This window comes from Gnatocerus cornutus, chromosome 4, assembly GCF_029298725.1.
Source record: "Gnatocerus cornutus isolate USDA-ARS CGAHR chromosome 4, icGnaCorn1.1, whole genome shotgun sequence".
Taxonomy (NCBI): domain Eukaryota; kingdom Metazoa; phylum Arthropoda; class Insecta; order Coleoptera; family Tenebrionidae; genus Gnatocerus; species Gnatocerus cornutus.
In genome coordinates, this window is record NC_142236.1 from 21,088,556 (window position 1) to 21,112,192 (window position 23,637).

A 23,637-nucleotide genomic window follows, 5' to 3' on the forward strand; every position below is an offset into this window, starting at 1 on the left:
AGTGGAGTGTGTCAATGGCGCGGACTTTTACATGTGAACAAAGGGGTAAAACTCAACCCTTAACCTAACTAACGATAATTATTATCTATTTCAACCTTTAACAGTAATGTAGCCTGATTATCCCATTAAATGAAGCGATTTTTACGAGACTAGTCTGCTAAAACTTTATTTTCCGTTCGTGCTTTTTCAGAGTGTCGTTGTGAAGGAACGTAACTAATATACAGAGTGTTTACAAACAAGCAATGGTGGTGAGAGCGCATCAAATCATTTCGGGCTGGTGGATTTGGTTGAGCACGGCAAAGTACGACCACGACGACTTGGCAATCTAAAACCCAAAACTAAAATCAGCGAAAACTAGTCACTACGTACCGCTTTGAATGTTTCCAACGACAGGGTGAAGTACCCCGAAGCGTACAGTTTGAGGGAAAATTGCGTCCTCGATAAGAAAATAACAAGATTTTCTTTGAACCCTTTGGATCCTTCGGCCCATTTGCACATGTAGGCGGATTGGGTGAGTCTGTCGCTCTCCAGAATGATCTCATTTCCGTAGAAGCACCACAGATAGATCTCGATGAGGACGCAGGTCTGATACATGAAGAGAGCCAAGAACTGGAAACTGACCACTGGCATCAAACTCAGTTGGAACATGGACATGCAGACTACGATTGCTCCGACGACAAACTGGGCTGTTATGCCGGGGGTGAAGAGAACAGAGACTTCGTCAGAAAACCTGAAAAAATAATGAAAATGTGGGGATTTTCGTACGTTTTTTTACCGTACTCGATGATGCTGCGGTGGTGCTCCACGTTGCGAGTTAGATTTTCAGTGTTTTCCATCGTTTCTAGTGAGGTGTTGAGTACGCTGAGTTGTGCCGAAATGAACATTATTGTTCCGGACATGAAAGTGTCCATGCTGATGTCGGCGAGTCCACAGACCCAAGTGCTCAGAATCTGGTAGATGTAGACCAATTCAAACGCTGGAGAGTTTTGGGTTGGGAAAGGATACCACCCACTCAAAGGTAGTCTCACTTTTCCGTCGTTTTTATCCATCAGCGGTGATGTCGCCCATGATACACAAGTAATAGTACAACCGAGCAAAAATAACTTCGAATTCCTCTTTGAAATGTTTATTTTTTCTTGTAGAATCTCGTATTGTTCAACAGTTCGAGGTTTAAATTCGTTTTTATTCATAGTATGGACCAATTTCCATATTCTGGGGCCGTAGATGAAAAAACAGGTCATTTTGAAGCACTGCACTATATTAGTAAAGAGGAGATACGACGCTTCCGTCATTTTTTCCATGTCGCCGAACGACTGCACCATGTAGCAGACTTGGGTTAGAAGAGTTAGAACGAAAGAACAGCCGACAAAAGTGATAGCATAGACGGCGTAGAGATATTTTTGGTATGTTTGTTGGAATTGTGGGACAAAATATCCGAAGAAGTGCACGCAGTTGATGTTGAATCGAATGAAGTCTGTCAAATTCATGATTGGTACCACTTCTTCCATGCCAATCAATTAATTTATAAGAAGTTTTCAAACTGACACGACGATGAAGACTGAAACTTTTTCATTCCTTCGCTGCAATTTAAATTTTGTTCCCATGCGCGATAGAATCAATTCTTAGACTTCAATTATCTGAAAAAATAAATTGTATCTTTGGATGTTTAATACAGTTTCATTTATTATTGATGTTGTTGAACAAAGACATTTTTATGGTTTCATGTTTCTGTTTTCAGTATCATTTATTATTCATGTTTTCACGACGGACTGATGAATGCATTTGCAAATTATAGCATTTATGTAATTGCAGATCGAAAATAATTTATTAGATTCAATTTAAAGTAATTCCGTCTGAAGAAATTGTATAATGAGAGTAAGATGTGGCCATGTAATATCTAAAATAAATTAACTTTCTATTGGATAAGAAATATGTTGTCCGTGAAATTCGACAAATTAAATGAAAAAGATCAAATAATTGCACCATTTATTATTTATACTTATTATGTGATAAATTACGGTTGTTTACGGAAATTGGTATGCGAGGGGAGAATTGTCAAAGAAGGTACAAGGTGTTTATAAATGTTTCTAGCCTCAAAGGTGGCTATGAAATGTCAAAGAAATTTGCCGCTCATTATAAATGAAGGTTTAGATTTTTCAGCTGACATTTGTAGTTAACCTCAATCATGGAGCAAAGTAAGTTTTGACAAGAAAACTGTTCTAGTTGTGGTTTGAAACTTGAAAATCTAAAATTTGGACACAAAACCGTAGCCGTGACGTCGTTGACGTAAGTAATATTATAAATAATTTTCAAGATAGTTATATTCACTATGAAAACAAAGCGGCAAATTAGTGCATGACAGCAATTCCAGAGCCACCTTTGATGCTAGAAACATTTATAAACACCTTGTACATGTCAATTTAGAAGTTGTGTTCCTTCACAACGATTTTCTCCTCTCCGTAATCAGTTTCTTATCCTTATCAGAATTCATGATTGTGAAAATGCGTAAAATAAAAGGTTTTATCGTTAGAAGATTTGAAATCTGTCAGTGTGTCTAATCGCAGCTTGTCCGATTTGCAAATTTAAAAAAAAATACCAAAAATATATACAATTTATGTCCAAACACCAAATTTCGTCAAAAAATGCTGACGCGCGTTTTCATAGCAAAGCTACCATCATCAGAGCGATGATTAATTTTTGACGAAATTTAGTGTTTGGAAAAAAATTGTATTTTTGATAATTTTTGCCAACACCTAGATTTGATCCAACAATTCTCTTAAAAAAAAAATGTTCAAAAGCATAAGAGGAAAATTCTCCAATAAACTAAAAAAGTTACGAGTTGGATGTAGGATTTAAACATATTCAATACGTACCTGATGCATTTAAGATTAGCTTAAACACTTTAGTTTTCACAAAGCGATCGTTATAATTAAACAAAATTTGATCATAATTGAAACAAAATTCCACTAACCTGAAGATGGGTCGATTTGAAGTCGCTGCGTTAACGCAAAGTTGCAACCGTTGCCACGGAATGAGCAATGTGATTGGCGTTGCGTTGCTATGTTGCAAATTGGATTTGCAGCGATGCAAGCCAAACTTAAAATCGACCTCTGAGACTTTTTTTAATCATTTATTAAATGTAAAAATACAAAGATTTTACGTATGCATCCAAAGTTTTACATTTTTACTGATTAATATTATTAACATATTTTTCCATTTATTCTTCCAGGTGTTAATAAATGTTTGTTTTTCATGGTTGAAATTAACTACAATTGTCAGTTCAAAAAAATTCAAATCTACATTTGTAAAAAACAGCAAATTTCTCTACCATTACAAGCCAACCTTGAGGCTAGAAACTTTTATAAACACCTTGTATGTTAAACATATAGGTAATATTGTTTATTCACAATCAGTTAATAATACATAAGTTTCCATTCTTTTTAAAAGTTGGGAAATGAGCTATTACCATGACAGCTTACTTCCTCGCGGGTTAGAAAACACCCATTTGCCACCCTCAAAATGCTGGATATCTAGATTATGATTAAAAAAGTAGGCAAGATTCTGCAACTGACATTTCTAATAAATGTCAAATGTAAATTATGTTTGGCTAGCATTGTGGAAATGTTGACTTGTAATGTCTGATTTTGAATGTACCTATTCCTCTCGAGTTGCGGACGAATTTTATAGTTTTGTCAATAGTGCTTTGTCGGTAATAATAAATAAATCATTAAACAATTATATTTGGTGTAAGTCGATTTTTATGCTGAAACTCTGATTTCTGAATTTATGAAATCAACCCTCTCATTACAGGGTCGTATGAAAAACTTAACTAACTTAAGCCACAGATTCTGGCGTTGCTCACCCTATTAAAGGTGCGCATAAGTCATTGAGCCAACCATAAGTTACTGAGCTCTTAATTACAACATTAATGACTCCTAGTTATCATCATTACCACAATTACCACATTTTTTGTCTTACACAATATACAGGGTGGCCCACCTAAGACTTTCGGGCTCAATGTCTTTGTCATTTATGAACAGATATTTCCAACATTTAAAATATAATTTCTTGAATAGGTAAGGATGATGTGACATTACCACCGTCATCCTTGTCTTAAAAATGTTAATTTTACTTGTCTTATTTTAAATTTTAATTAGTTAAGATTTATGTCATTTTATAGAACATCAATAATTATCCGAGTGTGCCTAAACTCAACCGTCTAGCTAGTCAAGTTGCCGAGAAAAAGAGAAAAAAGACCCTCAACATTTCCAAAAGATGCAAAATCATAGTCGGCTATGAAAAAAATAATTTGCCACGCCCAATTTTGGACATCCCTGCGTTCGGTCTGTCAATAATCGTTGACGTCAGTGACGTTCTTGACATTTGTAATATTTCTCATTTGAGGTTATGTTTACTTTTGAGCATGATGATGAAAATCATTGATTTAAACTTGCGCAGAACGATTTATCTCGATCTTTTGAAATTGAAAACTAATCATAATGCATCAGGCAACGTTTTGGTGCAAAAAAAAACGTAGGCACAACGAAATGTGAGTAAAAAACTTGTTGAAAGTTGGTTATCACCAGAAAAATGATTGCAGAATGGTTCGCTATGAGGTGCAAATAGAATTCACGACTTCTTTAGAAATGTCACTGGTTTATTGGAAATGGAAACTCAGTGACACGTATGCAGTGAAGCGATTTGACTCATTTATGATTGCATTTACGTTAAAACAGTTATTTTACTTATGATGGAGACAGAATTAGATGATTTGATTCTTTTTCAGGAAACTTCTTTACTGCGCCTATAAACTGTATGGTACTAGATAGTTTTAACATTTTTTTTTTGTTTAATAATGTCAGATTAAGCTCGAAGCTCCAATATGTGAACTGCCATAGTCAAAAAGTCAAAATTGGTTCATAATACATATGAAATCTAGGACGTAGTGCTGCTATCGAAAAATGCTGGTGCAGAATTGAGCTATGTGCTATTTGTGCGCATTGGCTTGTACCTACATGAGTGTTTGAATCACTTGATTTACAAGTGAATGTCGGTGTAGTTGGCATGCAATAGTAACGAAGATCGTTGTATCGTTGAGTCGCCTACAAGACCAACGACAAAGAAAAGTTTACCCATGTCAAAACGAAGTTTTATGGTATTTGGTGGCTATGCGACTAATAAATTCGTATGTTTTAATTATGATTTGTAGAAACAAGGTCGAATCGACAACTGTAGGCACAATTGTGCACACTTTTAAGACCGCGTTGCTAAAAGGTGTTATCAAGAAAGTTTCTTCAAGTCCAAATTGGCCGTACAGTACCATTAATATTCCGTTTCGAAAGATTGGCAAATGAAACTTTGAATAGGAAACCAACTAATGATACCAAGACGTATAAGAAATATGGAAATCAAATACATGTACTTAGCTACAACTACGCGGTTTTGAATCACCAAAAACGCATGATAGTGAGTTACATTTTCTAAGGTCATTGCAAATTATAGGAAAATACTGTTTACATCTGATATTTCAGATTCGTGCTTTCGAACCGAATATGGTGCATAATGTTGCAATTTGTATTTGTTGCTTCAACAAACCTTGCGAACTACCTAACGATCTAGGACGACTATTATGATATGAAAAATGTGCTTGCACGGCCTGTTGTATACAGGGTGTTAGGTAACGTTACGGCCATAGAAAAAGCGGTGATGGAGGCAGCCGTGAAAAGTAATGTTTCAAAGTTTTTTTTCGGGTTTTCTTGAACCGTTTATGAGCTGGAAGACTTTGAATGTGACCAATCAGGGAACAATTTGCATAAGGTTACAAAAATTTGAATCAGAGTTACTGAAGGAAATTTTTTGTTTGACGTCTAACTGACAGTTCTTATTTTTTATCAGTGGCGTACTTGTTCCATTTTTGTGGACATCAAAAATCAAGTTCGTCAAAACGAAAATGTGTTGGGTACAATAAAGAAAACATTGTTGCGTCGTTTACAATTATGTGTTCAACAAGATGGTGGCCATTTTGAACATCTATGGTAATGTTGCTTTATTGTCTGTTTTTTGAATAAAATTGCGTTGTTTTTCCCTTTTATTGACGCCACTGATTTAAAACTTCAAATGTGACGGGAAAGTGACAAATTATTCGTTTGGTCCGAAAGCTACTTGGATTTCTGTAAAATTGAAAAATTATTTGAAGCCATTCTATTGGTCAACTTTAAAGCCTTGTAGCTTTTTAACTAAAACGAAAAAAATAAAATTGATTGCGGATTCCGAGACAGTTTGCCTTGCCTATACAGGGTCCGGCAACACTTGTGTCCACCCCCAAAATCGTCTTTAATTTTAAAGATAAAATTTTGAAAATTTGCATACGCTCACAGTTGACAAAGCTCTAGAAGCTGACGCAAAGATCTGTTTTTGATCACTAATGGTTTTAGCGTTGCGACGCCTTAAAAATGTAACTTTTAGTTAATTGTAAGGGTTTGTGATATCAACCTCCAATTTATTTTTTTTTTAATATAAATGAGTTAAAAATATCTCAGTTGTCATTTTAGACTCAATGCAAATTGTCTTCAAAATTTGAGAAAAAAATGCTGTTTTATCAAGTTAGTTTCCAATTTTATTACGTCAAAATTGGGGACTACGTTTGCACCCATCTGTCAACATCTTGTGTCACAAATGACATCTATTCTTTGGCTGGCTTTAGATTGTAACAAAAGTCTTACTTGGTGAAATTGTAGTTTTGTCGATGTTAATTAATGATTTCTGGTGTCCATAAAGTGCAACATGCCCGTGTTAATCAAAATGAACCTTTATAAGAGTGAATGAAGTGACTTGTGAAATTTTGGTGTAAACGTAGTTTGCCACTGCGCTGTCATAATTTTGAAAACTAACTTGATAAAACAGCGTTTTTTTCGCAAATTTTAAACACAATTTGCATTAGATTTAAAATAAAAACTCAGATATTTGTATCTCAGCGATGTTGAAAAAAATTGAATTCGCGAATTTTTCCGCAAAAACTCAAAAATCGCTAAAAATTATACTTCTTAGGCGTCGCGACGCCAACCAAACCGTGATAAAAAACAAATTTTTGCGTCAGCTTCTAGAGCTTTGTCAACTATTGAGCGTATGCAAAGTTTCAAAATTTTATCTTTAAAATTAAAGACGATTTTAGGGGTGGACACAAGTGTTGCCGGACCCTGTATATGCGGAGAAATAGTGGAACCACACGAAGGCACAGGTCGTAGATATACTGCAGGTCGTGCTTGGTACAATTGGCGCAATTTTTTAAATCTAGGGTTGCTATCTGGGAGCAAATAGTCGAAGGACCACCAATACTTTGTTTAATTTGGTGGCTCAACATCAAAGGTGCCGACCAAAGCTTTCCCTACTGATTATCTCTCTATGCTGTGACCGTATCTAATCGCTTCGCTGTTTACCTATCTTCTTATACCGTGGTTATCAGTTATCAGTACCTACAATAAATTGAAAAAACACCATTCAACTGTGAATATTTAAGTGACAAGTGACAAATAGGTGAGCATTTAAGGAGAGTACAGAACTTTTGATATTCTGATACAATGTCTCGGGTGAGTTTCTTTCTTACTAAATAACTGGAGAACCGAACAATGTTTGAATTAAATTGATCCAATTCATACATTTAACCCAATCAGTATTGCTATTGTGGTGAGCGCCCCAAATAAATATAGTAAATCCAGCGAGTAAATAGGATGATTTGAATTTTATGGCATGAAACATGGCAACTTCAAATACTCTAGAATTTTCCGTCGTTTTGGGGATATTAATCTCGATTTGAGTTGGTTATGCAACTACGCCTTCCCGCCTTTTTTAGAAATTTGTCAATGATTTGGCATTCACTGACATTCGTCATTCTTGACCACTATAACATCCACTGTTTGCACTGTTCTAGTGCCTAATTACTAGTTTTTCGCTTTTTCTCTCTTGTGCAAATTGTCTTTTGTAAGTTTCATGATGATTAGATTCAAGATCTGTTGGTCAGCTTGACCAAAGTTTCCTAATTAGCATGTTGATAATGAAAGATTTGTAACAACTGGACTGCTAATAAAGTTTTGTGTGCCTCTCGATTTCCTGGCGGAAGGACCTATCTGGCACACAGTTTCAAAGTGTGTAAAAAAGTGAGGGTTTTCGAGGTTTTCTCTAGGTTAGCAAATTAATGATAAAACACCGAACTGTCAGTTCGTTGATTCCTTTGCTATAATCAAGTAATAGGAACCATTTTTATAGCAGTAAATTTAGTAAAAACAATGAATTTTGAAATCAGCATCATGACAACTGTTTTAAATTTGGTAACCACCGTTGGTACTAGTTTTTATCGCGCAGGTTTGGTTAGAAAACTGTCATCTATTTATTCGTTGGACAGACTATATAGACGATTACAGGTACGACGTAGGAAAAAGAAGAAATTACCGCGCTCGCGTTCAAATAAAAAAATTGTACGAAACGAATTAAAATTCATGTACCCGGTATCGGAATGTAGGGTGAACACGGTTCCCACCGCCGACGCCACACGTGTTGGGGGAGGTGCGGGTCGAGCACCATAAATTTGCCATCCACTTATTAACCGTGTTTTAAAGATTCCCGAGAACTGAGTCCTTGAAAGCGTTTGCTACAGTGGCCCTTTTTAGTTGTGATAAATCGAGAAACAGCCCGCGTCTATTCAAACAAAGAAATTTAAATCGTTTTGCCTGCTTCCCAGGGAAGAAAGACAATCCGAGTAAAATTGGGTTAGAGGAACGTTAGATGACGTAATCACAATTAGCTGACATCGAAATTAGGATCATTTAAAAGGGAAATTAAATTAATAAAACTAAATGTTCGGAATATGTAGTACTGACAGCGCCAGGGGCCGCACATTCAAAATTAACCCGTGAAAATTTGTCCGGTACCATTGATCAAAGTGCACCAATTAATTGGCCAACTTTAAAGAAGAAAAAGTCACACGCTTTGGCAAGCATAATCTAGGCGATAATGAGATAACCAGATAAGTGGTTAAAAGACCGCGCGGACAGAGCGAAACCACATGTGTTCGGGAGGTATCTGATTTCTGGGGCTACGATCATAATCAATCATTCATCGGGACAACGCGATCCCAACAAATCTCGCGAAGAGTTTCTCTACATTTTGATACCACCTTTGATATAGTTACTAACCCTTTTAGCAGCGGAAGTCAACCATAATTCAGCATAAATTGATTTAATTAGGAGATTTTAATTTGTGTTAATTCTTTACAAGATTATTAGGTAGGGTCTTTGTTGCAAATGATTGGTTAGAATGATTAGTGACGTCTAGATTTAAATCAAACAGGTAATAACTGTTCTATTTAAAATCTGGTTAAGCCTTTAGAAACCATTGTCCGAACTACCTTAGTCGACACCGCTAAATTTTACTAACATAGAACTAGAGCATGCAAATTTCAGGAAGGTAGATCTGATAAGGGAAATTTAGAAAAAGGCATTTCCGATTGCACAAAACATCCCGAGAGTGCCATCTAGGTCGAAACGGCCGAAACACTTATCTCAATTTCGTGATCAGAGTTAAATTAGATGTACGCATAATTGTAATAAACGAAACAGGGCCGAAGGCCACGTTTGTTGTTGATTTGGTCAGGTATAAAATAATTAAATAATTTTCAACAAATTAACAAAAACATTTAACAGCAAACGGGTCAACTTCATCGTAGAACTTTCATTCTTTTTTTATATCGGTGATGCCTAGTTGAATACAACATAAAGGTGCCTTGCGATGGCTTCAAGTACCGATATGAACGTAATAATTAAATAATTGGTAATTAATTTGCATATGTGCTAAGAGAGTGGGGGATGAGCGCGAACCGAAACCACCCTCAAGTGTCCAATAGGGAAACACAAGTCAAAATTAAAATGCGCGAGCAAATCCGGCTGAGCCGTTTCTAAAAAACCGAAAATTAGGGAAGAAGAGGCGGTCATGAGACGATCTTTGATTGCTTCAGTCGTACTTTCGGGTGACGATCTGTTTTATCGAAGTAATTCCGTGCTAGTGAATTTTCTTGTGCCGTGCACTTAAATTTAAATTGTTTCATTTAGATTTCTGTGTGTTTGTGCTGTATTAATCGTTTCTAGTTTTTGTAATTTTTTTTTTCTTTGTGCATAACAAACTTTAAACGCGGTAACCTTACCGAGTGGTAAAGAGTGCAGTGGGTGTCCCCATCCCTTAGTCGGAGTTCCGGGTGCCCCAGCGCCAAGGTAAGATTTTGATTACAAATTGCGCGGGCTTGAGGTGTGGGTTTGCGGTTAGAAAATAACGAAACTACTACATCGGTCGAGAGAAGTCGGGGAACCACGCTAAAATACGAATATATACAGGACCGTGGATTTGACGAAATCCCCAACGTAATTAACGATTTAACGAATTTTACACTAAACAAAAATACCGAGAAACCAAAAATTTGAAAAAACCACAAAACCACCAGCAAATGAATTTCGTTATCGTTCTTGAACGGGTTTTAGCTAACGCAAACGTTGTTTGGAATAGGGGTTCGGGGGGGACCTGAAAGTGCAGTTCTGAGATGAAAAAAACTTATTTATATGGGGGCCCGTGTCGTGAATCGTACGGGTCCTCGCTCTTACGAGAGCCACCTTTACTTTAACATCGTGGGAGGAAACAAGAACATTCAAGCAAAGAAACGGATCCCTCAGTTAACTGTAATCCACTGGTCATTTGTTCGCAAATTCAGTTTGCATATTCCGAGCTTCGTTTGTCGTACATTCAGTGTATTTTGCTACGAGTCGAATTCTAGACTTTGCTCGCGTGTGGCGTTCTTGCCAATCTTAGACCGGACTTGGACCGTCTAGCTAGAGCGTAATCTAAAAACCCGCGATGTAAACCAACCGTTAACTAAACACTTATTTCCTAAAATCCGCGGCGCCCATGTCCAAGTACGGTGTAAGTTCGACGTGTCAAAATTTGTCTGGAAATCGAAACGCATCAAAAGAGACCTGAAGTTAGGGGAAGTTGACAAAGGTATTATTTTGGGAAATCTCTTCCAGATACCCAGAACTCTGTTTAGTTAGCGGAAGTCTCTTCTAGATTTCCGAAGAGGAAGTCCGCCAATGAGTTTACTTGCGCCGCTCCGTGTCGTAAAGGAATTAACTTAGACGCGTTGCTTGAGTTAGGCGACATAACCCCCTCTGCTCTGGCCCATATTATTATCATTTGTATTGTTTATGTTGCATGTTATTGTCTTCCGGATCTAGAATTTCGGACTTAAAATTTGGCCCTGTAAATTTAATTGGTGTGTGTCAATAAACTCCTTGATATGTATTGCTGCTTTTAAATGGGTGAACCCCCTCCTTTGGTGTGTGGTGCTACTTTGCGGGAACGCTGAGGATCCTGAATTTCGACCCCGAGCATCCTTAGATGTCGGGAATAAAAAGAAAAGGGGTAATTAGCTACCCCTAACCAAAATACACAACGTAGGGTAAGTGAAGGTTTGATTTACCTTCGGTGACGATCACGCGAGCGCATCCGCCAACACGGCGGGGACTAAACGTGCCCCTTTAGGGAACAACAACGGGAGAAAGGGGTTGTCTCACTACACTTAATGAGTCATGTCAGAAAATATGCATATTTGTCGCTTCAACATGTTTATTAAATTACAAAATATTTTTTCGATATTTGGACGAATTGCTGATCAATTATGTTCCATCTGATGATTACAGAACGACAATGGAACTTGTGATACTCAACAAGAAGCAGAATCAAAGAAAGAAGATGCACAAACTTTGCGAAAAACTATACAAGAACTGCAAGAAAAACTTAAGAAGTTGGAGGAAAATGCTGCGTTGCCAGAAAGAGAGCAGCAGCGCAACGCGGCTGAGGTAAATCTAACTGCCTTCCGTTTTTTTACGATAATCTTTAAGTATTATAAATCCTAGGCGATCAGTAATGAGTTTACTTTATCATCACGTAAGCTATGTTTAAATTTTAATTGCGATTAAACGTATTGCTGATTAATTCCCAATTTTGACGACCTAAAATAATTACATTAACTGAAATTGCATCTTAATTATACAGGATGAACCCGAATAAAGTGCAAACATTTTAACCTCAATATCAGACAACGCAGTTTGATATAATGACCAAATTTCGCGTTCCGAAACGTCCCGCGCACCACTGTAGACTCTAGTTCAAGTTTACAGTCAGTTCAGGCTGTCGAAAATATGGGAATAAAAACGCTAATAAACAAGTCTTTATCGGAGTTCCCCTCAGTTTAGCAATAGTAGTGGCAGAGAAATGTGGGTTTTACAGTGCCAAATTGTTCAAATTTGGATTATTTTGAGTTAGACTTTTTTATTCTTTGCCAATGGTTTCTTCAAAAATGTTGTGATAAACCTAAAGTTATAAAAAGTGTTTTGTTCACGGATGAACCTGAATTTACGCGTGATAACATTATGGATTGTCCACAGGAGGGTATTTGGTCATTTTTCGAAATAAATTCAGATAACTTTTTTATTATTTCGTTTCTAATTCAAATTTTTTAAGAAGTCTCCTTACGAACCAATCAAGATAAAGATTGTCCTTTTGAAAGCCCCATTTATTTCAAACAAATTAATTTTTCGCCATACTCAATTGAATTTAAGACCTGTAATTAAGCGAAAGTTAAACACATCCGATAAGAGGGAGCGTGAACGTTTTTTGTTCGAACGGTTTTTGCAGTCTTTGGGAAACAGTGGTTAAATTCAGTCCCATAAGCGAATAACGGGTAATCCGGAGGGGTTTTGCCCTATTAAAATTTCATTTTTTTTTGCAGAATCATTATCTACAGCGGTGTCTAATATTGTGGTTAAAATCTTTGCACTTTATTCGAGTTCACCCTGTATGAATTCAGTAATATTTAGCTTCCATATAATTAAAAAAAAATCAGATTTAGTTGTCCTTGAAAAACAAAATCAATGAAAACGTAGAGCTAGTTTCGTAGTTTCGTACAAACTTGAATGCTTTTTCGACATATGATAGTTTCTCGATCTAAGGGTTGGGGGTGTAAAATCAAAATCAGACACTTATTTCCGAACAGAGGGAATAATAAATATTTATAACTTTTGTATTTATTCGAATAATAAACTCTACAGACAAAAACTTTTTTTTAATAGGTTGCAACTTCCGCCATTAAGTCTATTGACGACAAAGTGGGCAACAAACACAAAACGGTAAGTTTTTAATTGTTATTTAGTAAATACGAGTCAGAAAATGCTGACAATTTAAAATGTAAGGACTTTGGTCACTTTTTTTAATTTCAAAAGTTTTTTTTTTACAAACTAAATTCAGTAAGTAAAAATCCTCTTTTATGTACAAATCCAATACATATATTCTCCAAAATTTATTTTTTCTTTCATCTAAATGGTGTTTTTGTAATTCCCTGATGCTGTTGCTATAACGTCAAAACATTAATTGACTATAATTGAGATCATAATTGTAATTTTCCTTTTCAGAAATTTAAGAAACGAGGGGGCACAACTAACCGTGGATCTGAATTCGAGGATTGTATTATGATTCATCTCATCTTACAAATGATGAAAGATCCTGCAATAACAAATTTCGATGTTGCACGTAACGACAGCGAATTTGACAGTTTTGACGATGTCGTTATTAGATTTGAAAAAAACGGGAAATCTGAGCAAGGATTCGCGATTCAACTTAAATTTTCAAAAAATGATAAAAGCTTGCCTTTAAATAGTCTAACTGGAGATGAAGGAAATTTCAGCATAAAGAAATACTATCAATCTTTTCAAAAACTTCAGAATTATGCGTCCAACTACAAATTTATTCTTATGACAAATCGTAATTTGAGTGAAACTACTCGTCAATTCGAGATTAAAGTTAAAGAAGAGACCCAAGAAGAAACTTTAAAGGTGGAATTAGTGAAATCAAACAAAGGAAAATTCTTAGAAACCGGAAAAGTGATTTGCTACGAACTGAAAATTGTGGAGGACAAAAAGATGTTATTTAGTAGTGAAATTTCTCGCCGATATGAAACGTTTTTTCAACACTTTCTTCTTTGCACTAATCAATTTAATGTGGATGAAACAAACAAAATAATTACCACACAAATGACTGAGTTATTTCCAAAGAAGTTGGATAATTTTGATGTCGCTTTAAAAAACCTGTTCGAGTTTATTAAAAGGTGGGACAATGAAGAAAACTGGAAATCGAGATTAAATAAGCCACTAATGCAAGAGGTTATAACACTTTGTTTACTTGAAGAGTTTATTTGTCCGATAATCTCTGCTTCCAATAACGAAAACAAAACGTCCCTTCGAAATGTCATGTCGGAATTTATTCTTACCGTCTTTCGAAAAGAATCACTCGACGTAGTCCAACAACTTTGGGGAAATAATGACAAAGCTATAGATAAACAAACAGTTAAAGAAATAACACAAACATATTATCTTGAACGTGATCTTAATGCTAAAAAGAAAGAAACTTTTTTTGCAAAACTACTGTGGTTAACTAACAAGTGTCCTTTAGTAGTGAAAGAAAATCCCTACATGGAGAAGATCATTCAAGTTTGCCCACATAAAAAATTCGTTTTGATAGAAGAAGGGAAAACCTTTCAAATGGACGTTAAAGGAGTTTTTCGACAACTGTCGGATCTAACAAATTCAAACGATTCAAACAAACTGAAAGACAGTTTTAAGTGCACCTTAACCGGAAAAGAAGTAAATTTAAAAGAACTTCTCACGCTTCACAAAGATTTTGAAAAAATCATTACGACTGATATTCTGCTGAAAATGATCGAGCAACCATATGCGTTACGACAGAAAGAAGAATCACTTATGGCCTACATCCCGAGATCAGTCTACAGAAACTGTATTAAAAAAAGTTTTCTTGATTCTGTCGACTCAAACACGTTAGTTTTCATAGATAATCTATGTGAAGATACGTTGGACACCAGTCGGTTTAACGTACATCGTGTTGAAGATATTGGTAACATTGGCGAACATCAACAACTCAGACCGACGCTATTCGTCAGCAAAACAAAATGTTCCCAAAATGAATTTTACAAAGTATGTAAAATGTTCCTTGCAATACAAAACTTCCATTACTTCCGGATGTCACAAGATGAACTAGAATGGTATGAAACCAAAGGCAACATGTCAGAATTGAAAAATTACAGCTGCAAAAGTGGGATACTAGATGAAGAGTCATTGCTCAAGACTCCTCCGAACAAGAAAAACATCATCGCGGGTGAACCTGGAATGGGAAAAACAGTTTTATTACGAAGTTTGAAGAATCAAATAATACCCAATTGTTTCGCAGTAATGATGTCAGCCAAAGATATTTCACTCTACTGTTCCACGTACTACAACGAAGAAAATTGGAAAAACAGTTTAGAAAACTTTGTGGCAACAAAAGTGGAGGTTAGCAACGGTTTTGATGAATATTTGTTTAAACTCATAATGGAACGTGACGAAGTCGTGTACTTGTGGGATGGACTTGATGAACTTTCCGAAGAACATCTCAAAATCATAACGAAAGTGATCAATGAACTTGCGTCCAAAGTTGCATGTCAGTGGATCACTTGTCGTGATTTTCTGGCAAAATCACTCGAAAATAATTTCAATGTTTTTTCGACAAGTATTGTTCAGTTCAAAGAAGAAGAACAACGGCAATACATCAAAAAACGACTGAAAAGTCCCGCAGATGACACCATTTTTGAGATCATGGATCAAATCAAAAGAAATATGTCCTACACCGGAAACGACGATGTATTTGGAATTCCGATCTATTTGTTCATGTTAACGGAACTTTTTTTGCAAAAAGGAAAGAAGGACACGGACCAGTTGAAAAAACTTAATAATATCGCGGTACTGTATGAACATTTTGTTGAAGAAAAGTTAAAAGTGTTTGAGAAGAAGGGTGAAATTGTGTCCTTAAACAAGTTTCAGAATAAGATGGTTCAAGAAAAAAAAGAATCTAGAATGCCAAATTATCGAAAAGTCTCAATGAGATTGTTATTTTCGGAATATTACAATTGCGACAAATTCAAATGTGACGAGTTCATAGAAGAGATTAAGTCGCATGGAGACGAGTATGGCTTCATATCGAAAATCACCGAAGACAACCAACCACAGTTCTCGCATTATTCGTTCGCCGAATACTTTGCCGCTTCCTATTTAGCCGAACATAAAAAAGAAATTCCCGATTTTGTTTTTAAACCTGAAAACACAAACGTTCGGTTTTTATTAGATATGCTACTAGCCAAGAATTCTCCGGCTCATATTGCAGTTTTAGCCCAAAACTTTAACGTACTTCAAAAATCGCAAGATGAAATTCACATCAAGGATGCCAGAAACAGACATCTTCTACCAGTTGCGTGTTCTTGGGGCCAAAGATTTCCGGCACTGCAAGTTGAAAAAGTGAATAAACTGCATGTTGTAGACGACCGCTCTTCTTGTCAACCCGAAATTGAAAACAAATATCAAGAGATGCTAAAATTTCTTTTAACAAGATTTGAGGTCGACGAAGAAGTTAAGAGAGACTGCTTCTCATTTGCGATGAAATCTCGATGTCTCTCTGCAATTGCGACTTTGGATGAAACATGGACACATGATTACTTGAAGAATCAAGACGAAGATTTTCTTTGCAACATCTTGTATTATTCCGTTAAGTACCAATGGACTCAGACAATTGAACGAATCAAAATACATAAAGACACGATCAAAATAAATCAAACTAAATGGCTTCACTTTGCCTGCCAAAGTAACAACGTTGAACTAACAGAACTGTTACTCTTCTTCGGAGCTGATGTTAATACTACAGATGAGGATGGTGTGAGTGTTCTATACTCAGCCAGCGTGAATGGCAATGAAAATATTTTTCTTTCGATACTGAAGCACCAACCGGAACTCACTGATATTGATGGTGACTCTTTACTACATAAGGCAGTGCGTAATGGAAATCAGCAAGCCATTATTTGCTTAACCAAATTTCAAATCGGAATCAACGCTACAGACAAACACCAATGGACGCCACTGCATTTAGCTGCTCGCTACGGTGAACCAGAGATTGTTAAGCTGCTGATTGACGGCGGAAGTCATGTCAATGCCTGCGATGAAGACAATTCAACACCACTTCACTTTTCTGCTCAGCACGGCCATGACGAAGCTTCCGGAATCTTATTAGAACGTGGCGCCAACATCAACGCTTTTAATAAATTTGGTTGGACTCCAATTTATTCCGCCTGTTACAACGACCAACTTTCCAGTTCTGTATTTCTTCAACAACACGGGGCTAACATCGAGGAAAAGCTGAATGGTCGAACACTGATAGATGTTGCCGTTGAAAACGAGGATTACGAAGTCGCCAAGGCGTTTAAGAAACTTCATGCAAAGACTTCTGGTGTTGAAAAGGTAGACCTAATAAAAGAAAATTCATTTTAGACTGTTTGGTTATTACAGGATTATGAACATGACTCACAGAAGGAACAATTGGTGGAAAAAACGGATGAGGATTTAGGACCAAAACTGAGCTCTGTACAGGTAAGTTTCGTCAAAATTCCATTTGGTTATTATAAACAACACAAAATGTTCTTTTCAGAATGATGATGATTTATGGTACAAAATTGCCAACACCGTTTTACAATTAGCAACCGACACAACAGTACCACAATTTTCAATGTCTTCCTTAAAGGATGGGTGGGATTTACCACCATACATTTTAAATGTAGATTGTACAAGCAAAGACCCTGAAAAAATCGCCATTTTATTCGAGGGTTCCAAAGAGAGAACCAACATATTGGAAATGGACAAATATGTCGATTCGCTAAAAAAACTCAAAATGACATCCAACGACAAACTCATTGTCATGGTTAAAAACGGTTGCTTCACGAAGAACAAAGTGAGAATAAAAACTGGTGGGACACATTTCAAAGCTATCTTTGTCAAGTGCAGCACGCCAATAAAGATAAAGGAATACGAAATGACAGGAACTTACTATAAATTGGAAATTAAGGACTCCAATTCCTTTGACAACATCATTTTTTGTAACTACGAAGAACACGTTGATCAAGTTGAAAAGGAGATTCTAACAACAATGAAGAAGCGGTTTGCCTGTAACAATCTTGCATCGATTAAATACGCAAAAGTTATAAAGAAATGTTGTCAAGATAAAGACAACAAATTGGACAAACGATTGGTGCAACAGATCATTACGCTTTGTGTACTAACGCCGTACATACAGACGATTTCTTCGGGTTCTGCAAACGAAAATGTGAACTTACTGCAAAATGCCATTTCCAAATTCGATGTAACGATCTTTGACAAAGATCGACTAGAGGACGTGAAGCAAATTTACAGTGACGTCAAGGAAAAGTTTCTAAACGGGTCCAACTTCAAAGATCTCCAGAAACGTTTCCAAATTATTCTTGATGATAACAAAAACTTGACCGATAAAGACTGCGCAAAATTGATGTGGGTTTCTGGAGACTGTCCGTTAATCGTTGATGAAAAACCGGAATTGTTTAAAATTATTGATACATTTAAGACAGGGCGATTTATTTTATCTGCCAATGACCCCCATCCAACTTTGTTAGAAAACTGCTCAGTTTTTCGCAACATCTCTAGTTTGAGCGGGTTAAAGTTGTACCAACAGATCATTAAAAACTACAAATGCCTGACTTCAATTGAAATCAATTTGAAAGACTTGTTTGAACAAGATTCGAATTTTAAAGACATTGTTACAACCAACGAACTCATCCAAATGTTGCACAAACCATACAGGCTACAACAACTGCCGGAAAAGGTTCCAGAAGTGTACATAAATAGAACGGTTTCGATAAATGTGATTGACTACAAATTTCTGCAAACAGTAGATAAAGAATCAGTGGCAATCATTAGCAACGTGACCAACAAAGACATTGAAAAGTATGTGAGCCAACGGTATAACAAGACTTTGAAAGAACCCGTAGAAAAATCTAATATTTACGCAGTTAAGACTTGCACCGAAGATGAATTCGACGAGATATGCAAGAAGAATAGAAGCATCAAGAAGAAGTTCCATCATTTCGGAATGGTCGACAGAAAACTGAAGTGGCTTAAGAGTTCTGGAGGTGTCTCTGACTTGGAACCTTATCGTCTCAATGGTGACTCCGTCAAAGAAGGCTCTTTGTTCAATTCTGGTAACAATATAAACATAATATCAGACAAACCAGGAAAAGGGAAAACTGTTTTGTTAAAAAAATTAAGTCAAGTTTCTGGGTCATTCGCGGTTTACCTTTCTAAAATTGATATTTTAGCGCTTTGCCAAAAAATAAACCTTACAATAGACGATTTTATAATTCACATAACGAACAAGTATTCAGGCGCGGGGAAGTTTGATCAGCATTTGATAGGATTTCTTGCAAGGAGCGGTCAAATTACATGTTTTTGGGATGGTTTGGATGAAATTCATGAAACTGACTTGCAAATTTTAACGAACTTTATCAAGATATTTTCAGAAAATAAATCAAAACATTATATTTCTTGCCGACTTGATTCAGCGCAATTATTTGAGGACTTATTTTCAGTGTTGTCCATAACAATTGATGAGTTTAATGATGAACAGATCAATTCTTACATTCAAAACAGGCATGCGGAAAAAAATGCCGCCACACAAATTACAAAACATTTCAACTTTATAAAACAATGCAATATTTTTGGTCACGCATTACCATTATTTATGTTGACAGAACTTGTACTATTAGATAGCCAAAAGTACTTGGACATGCTAAATAACGATGTTTTGGTTACTCTAACGGATTTATTCGACTCGTGGTTACACGAAAAACTTAAGCTCTCATTTAAAAATCTAAAAGCAAGCAAACAGGGAAATAATTTCTCCACTTTGAACGGATTTAAAAACCACAAGATCGATATTTATCAAAAAACGGCACTGATGGCGATTTTCGAACCAAGTTTTTGGCAAAATTTCATCTTTCCCAATAAATACAAAGAAATGCATTTGCTTGATGATGAATTGGTTAGTTTCTTCAAGGCAAGCAACGGAGAGTTACACTTTCTAAGAAATGTCTTCACTGACTATTTAGTAGCGACTTTTTTGTTTAAACATCACGAAACTTCTTTTGACAAGTCGATTCTATTTAATGTCAAGTACACACCTGTACGCTTTCTTTTCGATGAGCTCCTAGCCAAGGCATCATCTCCTCTAATTGCGGTTTTGTACAAACAATTTGATCAAGTTCTTGGAGTGAAAACAAAAGATTTAGCCAACAGAAATGTGTTACAGTTCGTGTCTTCCTGGGGGGAAAGATATCCCGTTTTGAACGTGCGCGAAAGTGGTGATTACTGCACTATTGAAGATAAAAACGATTTTCGCACAAAACCCGAAGATTTGTCTTATCTTAATTTCCTCAACCAGTTATTAGACGAGTTTAATATTACGGAAAGTGACAACGTGTTCGGAATGGACGCTATCAAGTTTGCTGAAAGTAGTGAATCCTTGCTAACTTATCTTTCAATAGCACTGAAAAATGAAACAGTTGATTTCCATTCAAAATCAGTTAATTTTATTTACAGTTGTTTTTATTACACAAGAAGATTTGGTTTCTCGCAATTTGATAGTTTATTTAAAGACGTAAAATCATTGAAAACATCATCAGGATCAATCTTAGAAATTGATCAAGCAGAGCTACTGTCCGTGCCTAAAACCAGTGAACCCATCAAAGTGGTTATAAACAGAGGAGAAGACGAAGAAGTGAACGCAAAGATGTTAAACGCTGCGCTAACCGGGGAAGAGAAAGTGGTAGAGCTGATGCTTCAATCAGGCGCTAATGTAAACGCAGTGGATCAAAACGATTGGACGGCGCTGATGAAAGCTTCGCTCAACGGGCACGAAGAAGTGGTGAAGTTGCTGCTTGACTCAGGTGGTGATGCAAAGGCAGTGGACAAAGACGAATGGACAGCGCTGATGAAAGCTTCTCAGAATGGATACGAAAAAGTTGTGAAACTACTGCTTGACTCAGGTGGTGATGCAGAGGCAGTGGACAGGGACGGATGGACAGCACTGATGAAAGCTTCCAAAAATGGACACGAGAAAGTGGTGGAAACGCTGCTTCAATCAGATGGAAACATAAATGCAAAGAATAACGACGATTGGACAGCATTAATGATTGCTTCCCACAACGGACACGAGAAAGTGGTGGAGTTGTTGCTTGCTGCCAATAATGACGTAAATGCAGTGAATAAGGACGGTTCAACAGCGATTATGATTGCGTCTCAGAAGGGACAGGATAAGGTGGTGGAGTTGCTGATTAAATCAGGTGCTGATCTAAATGCCGTAGACCAGAACAGTTGGACAGCTATGATGAAAGCTTCTTTGAACGGACACGAGAAAGTTGTGAAGTTGTTGCTTGATTCAGGTGGTGATGCAAAGGCAGTGGACAAAGATGGTTGGACAGCGATAATGAAAGCTTCCAAAAACGGATATGACAAAGTGGTGGGGTTGTTGGTGAAAGCAGGCGAAGATGCAGTGGTGGAGTATTGGTCGGCGTTAATTATTGCTATCCAGCATGACCACGAAAACGTCATAGAAAGCATGGTTAAATCAGGTCTAAATATAAATGCAGCGATGATGCAAGCTTCTAAGTTAGGCAACGAGAAAGCTGTAAAGTTGTTAGTTAAACTAGGTGCTGATCCAAATGCAGTAGACACGGACAATAATTGCTCAGCGATGATAATTGCTTCCCAGAACGGACACGAGACAGTGGTGGAGCAGCTGATTGAATCAGGTGGTGATATAAACGCAGTGGACAAGGATAACTGGACATCCATGATGAAAGCTTCGCAGAATGGACACGAAAAAGTGGTAGAGTTGTTGCTTGCTAAAGGTGGTGATGCAAAGGCAGTGGACAAGGATGGTTGGACAGCGCTGATGAAAGCTTCCAAAAACGGGTACGAGATCGTGGTGAAAATGCTGCTTCAACCAAGTGGAAATGTAAATGTAGAGAATAACGACGGCTGGACAGCGTTGATGATTGCTGCCAAAAACGGACATGAAAGAGTCGTAAGGATTTTGAGGGATTCAGGTGGAAATATAAAAGGGGCGATGATAAAGGCATCCAAATGCGGTGACGAGAAAACGGTAGACTTGTTGATTAAATCAGGTTGCAATTCAAATACTGCAGACGAGGACAAAACCACAGCTATGATGCATGCTTCTGAAAATGGCCACGAGAAAGTGGTGGAGTTACTGATTAAAAAACATGGAGATACAAATGCATTGAATGAAAAGAGTTGTACGGCGATGATGTTTGCGTCTCTGAAAGGACACGAAAATGTGGTAAAGTTGCTGCTTGAAAAAGGTGCTAAGGTAAATGTTAAAGACAATAACAACTGGACAGCAATGATGAAAGCGTCACTTAACGGACACGAAGGAGTGGTGAAATTGTTGTTGGAAGCAGGTGAAAAAGTAAATGCAGTTGATAAGGATGGTTGGACAGCGATGATGAAAGCTGCGAAGAACGGGTACGACAAAGTGGTGGAGCTGTTGATTAGATCACGTGGAAATGTAAATGCACAAAACAAAAAAGGTCAGACAGCAATGACGATTGCTTCCGAGTTTCATAAAAAAAGTGTGGTAGACTTGTTGGCTAAATATGGTGGAAAATTGAAAGGACGCGGTTGACCAGGACCCTATTTTAATATAGTAAATACATTAAAATATTAATTAAATCAATAGTGTTTTTTTTTTTAATTTCGACAATAAACCTGTACTTTAAACCAACATGTTTGTAAATTACAGTCACTGGAGAATTCAACATACAGGGTGACCCAGAGAAGAAGGTTTATCAAGGCAACAATTCTGAACCAAACTTTTGAAACAAAAATTTTCTAGCTTAAAAAATAATCGTGTTAAGACAAAAAAACGGTAGCCAATCCGGAAGCTGAACTGATGTTAGACATTGGTAACTATGGACACAAACTATCGTTCATTGGTCAGACTCTCGTTGCCTAGGAAATTGGGAGAGCTTTTTACTCCACCTCTAAAATAAGCTTCCGGGATTGGTTGTTAATTTTTAATCCTTTCTCGAATACTATTAAACGTAATCAATTTTTGTTTTGAAATTTACCATCTGTATTGCTGTCGGCACCTCCTCTTGTTCTCTGCGTCATGAGGTCTGGGACATTCCTGTATGTAAAGTTAGATTTGCAATCATATTTTGCAAGTGCACACAACAGTTATTTAAAAGTCAGCAAAATAATACACTTCTGAAGAGGTGCTAACTAAAATATAAGACATCTTGTGGTGACTATTTTAAAACTTTGAGTCAAATAAGACATTTTACTAACGAGTTGTGGTATTAAATTTTTCCGGAAATCATAAAAAATCGATATTTTTCAACAAAATGTGATTTTTTAATAATTTATTTATTATTATCGGCACTATTGACAAAACTAGAAAATTTTAGATTGGTTTCTTTTTCTTCAAATAATAATAGAAAGGTATCCGCGTCTACATATTTTTTACCATATTCTTTTTTAACCCTTTAACTCATATAATGTTATTGCGTTTTCCCAGTTTTCTCAAAAAATGCAAATGATAAGAATTTGTAATTTTGGGGACAAA

General features: G+C 36.6%; 2 protein-coding genes across 2 annotated transcripts; one reads left to right on the forward strand and one right to left on the reverse strand.

The window, feature by feature from the left end:
* Nucleotides 1–247: 247 nt before the first annotated feature.
* Nucleotides 248–1,526, reverse strand: LOC148176682 (odorant receptor Or1-like). The gene is made up of 3 exons (XM_088034413.1): nucleotides 781–1,526; nucleotides 370–730; nucleotides 248–325 (listed from the first exon to the last, which is right to left on the reverse strand). The coding sequence occupies exons 1-3, from the start codon at nucleotides 1,506–1,508 to the stop codon at nucleotides 260–262; spliced, it is 1,155 nt and encodes a 384-aa protein (XP_087890539.1). The 5' UTR covers nucleotides 1,509–1,526; the 3' UTR covers nucleotides 248–259.
* Nucleotides 1,527–7,495: 5,969 nt separating this feature from the next.
* On the forward strand, nucleotides 7,496–22,770 carry LOC148176683 (uncharacterized). Its single transcript, XM_088034460.1, has 6 exons — nucleotides 7,496–7,586; nucleotides 11,736–11,894; nucleotides 13,167–13,223; nucleotides 13,506–17,426; nucleotides 17,475–17,555; nucleotides 17,614–22,770. Exons 1-6 carry the CDS (start codon nucleotides 7,578–7,580, stop codon nucleotides 22,693–22,695), a joined length of 9,309 nt encoding a protein of 3,102 aa, XP_087890586.1. The 5' UTR covers nucleotides 7,496–7,577; the 3' UTR covers nucleotides 22,696–22,770.
* Nucleotides 22,771–23,637: the final 867 nt, after the last annotated feature.

Coding starts and splice junctions, on each gene's coding strand:
- LOC148176683 (XM_088034460.1), top strand. Junction 11,895..13,166: donor AGCAGCGCAACGCGGCTGAG/GTAAATCTAACT, acceptor TTTTTTTAATAG/GTTGCAACTTCCGCCATTAA. Junction 17,556..17,613: donor CAAAACTGAGCTCTGTACAG/GTAAGTTTCGTC, acceptor TGTTCTTTTCAG/AATGATGATGATTTATGGTA.
- LOC148176682 (XM_088034413.1), bottom strand. CDS start 1,508: ATGGAAGAAGTGGTACCAATCATGAATTTGACAGACTTCATTCGATTC. Junction 731..780: donor CACCACCGCAGCATCATCGA/GTACGGTAAAAA, acceptor TTATTTTTTCAG/GTTTTCTGACGAAGTCTCTG. Junction 326..369: donor CGTTGGAAACATTCAAAGCG/GTACGTAGTGAC, acceptor TTTGGGTTTTAG/ATTGCCAAGTCGTCGTGGTC.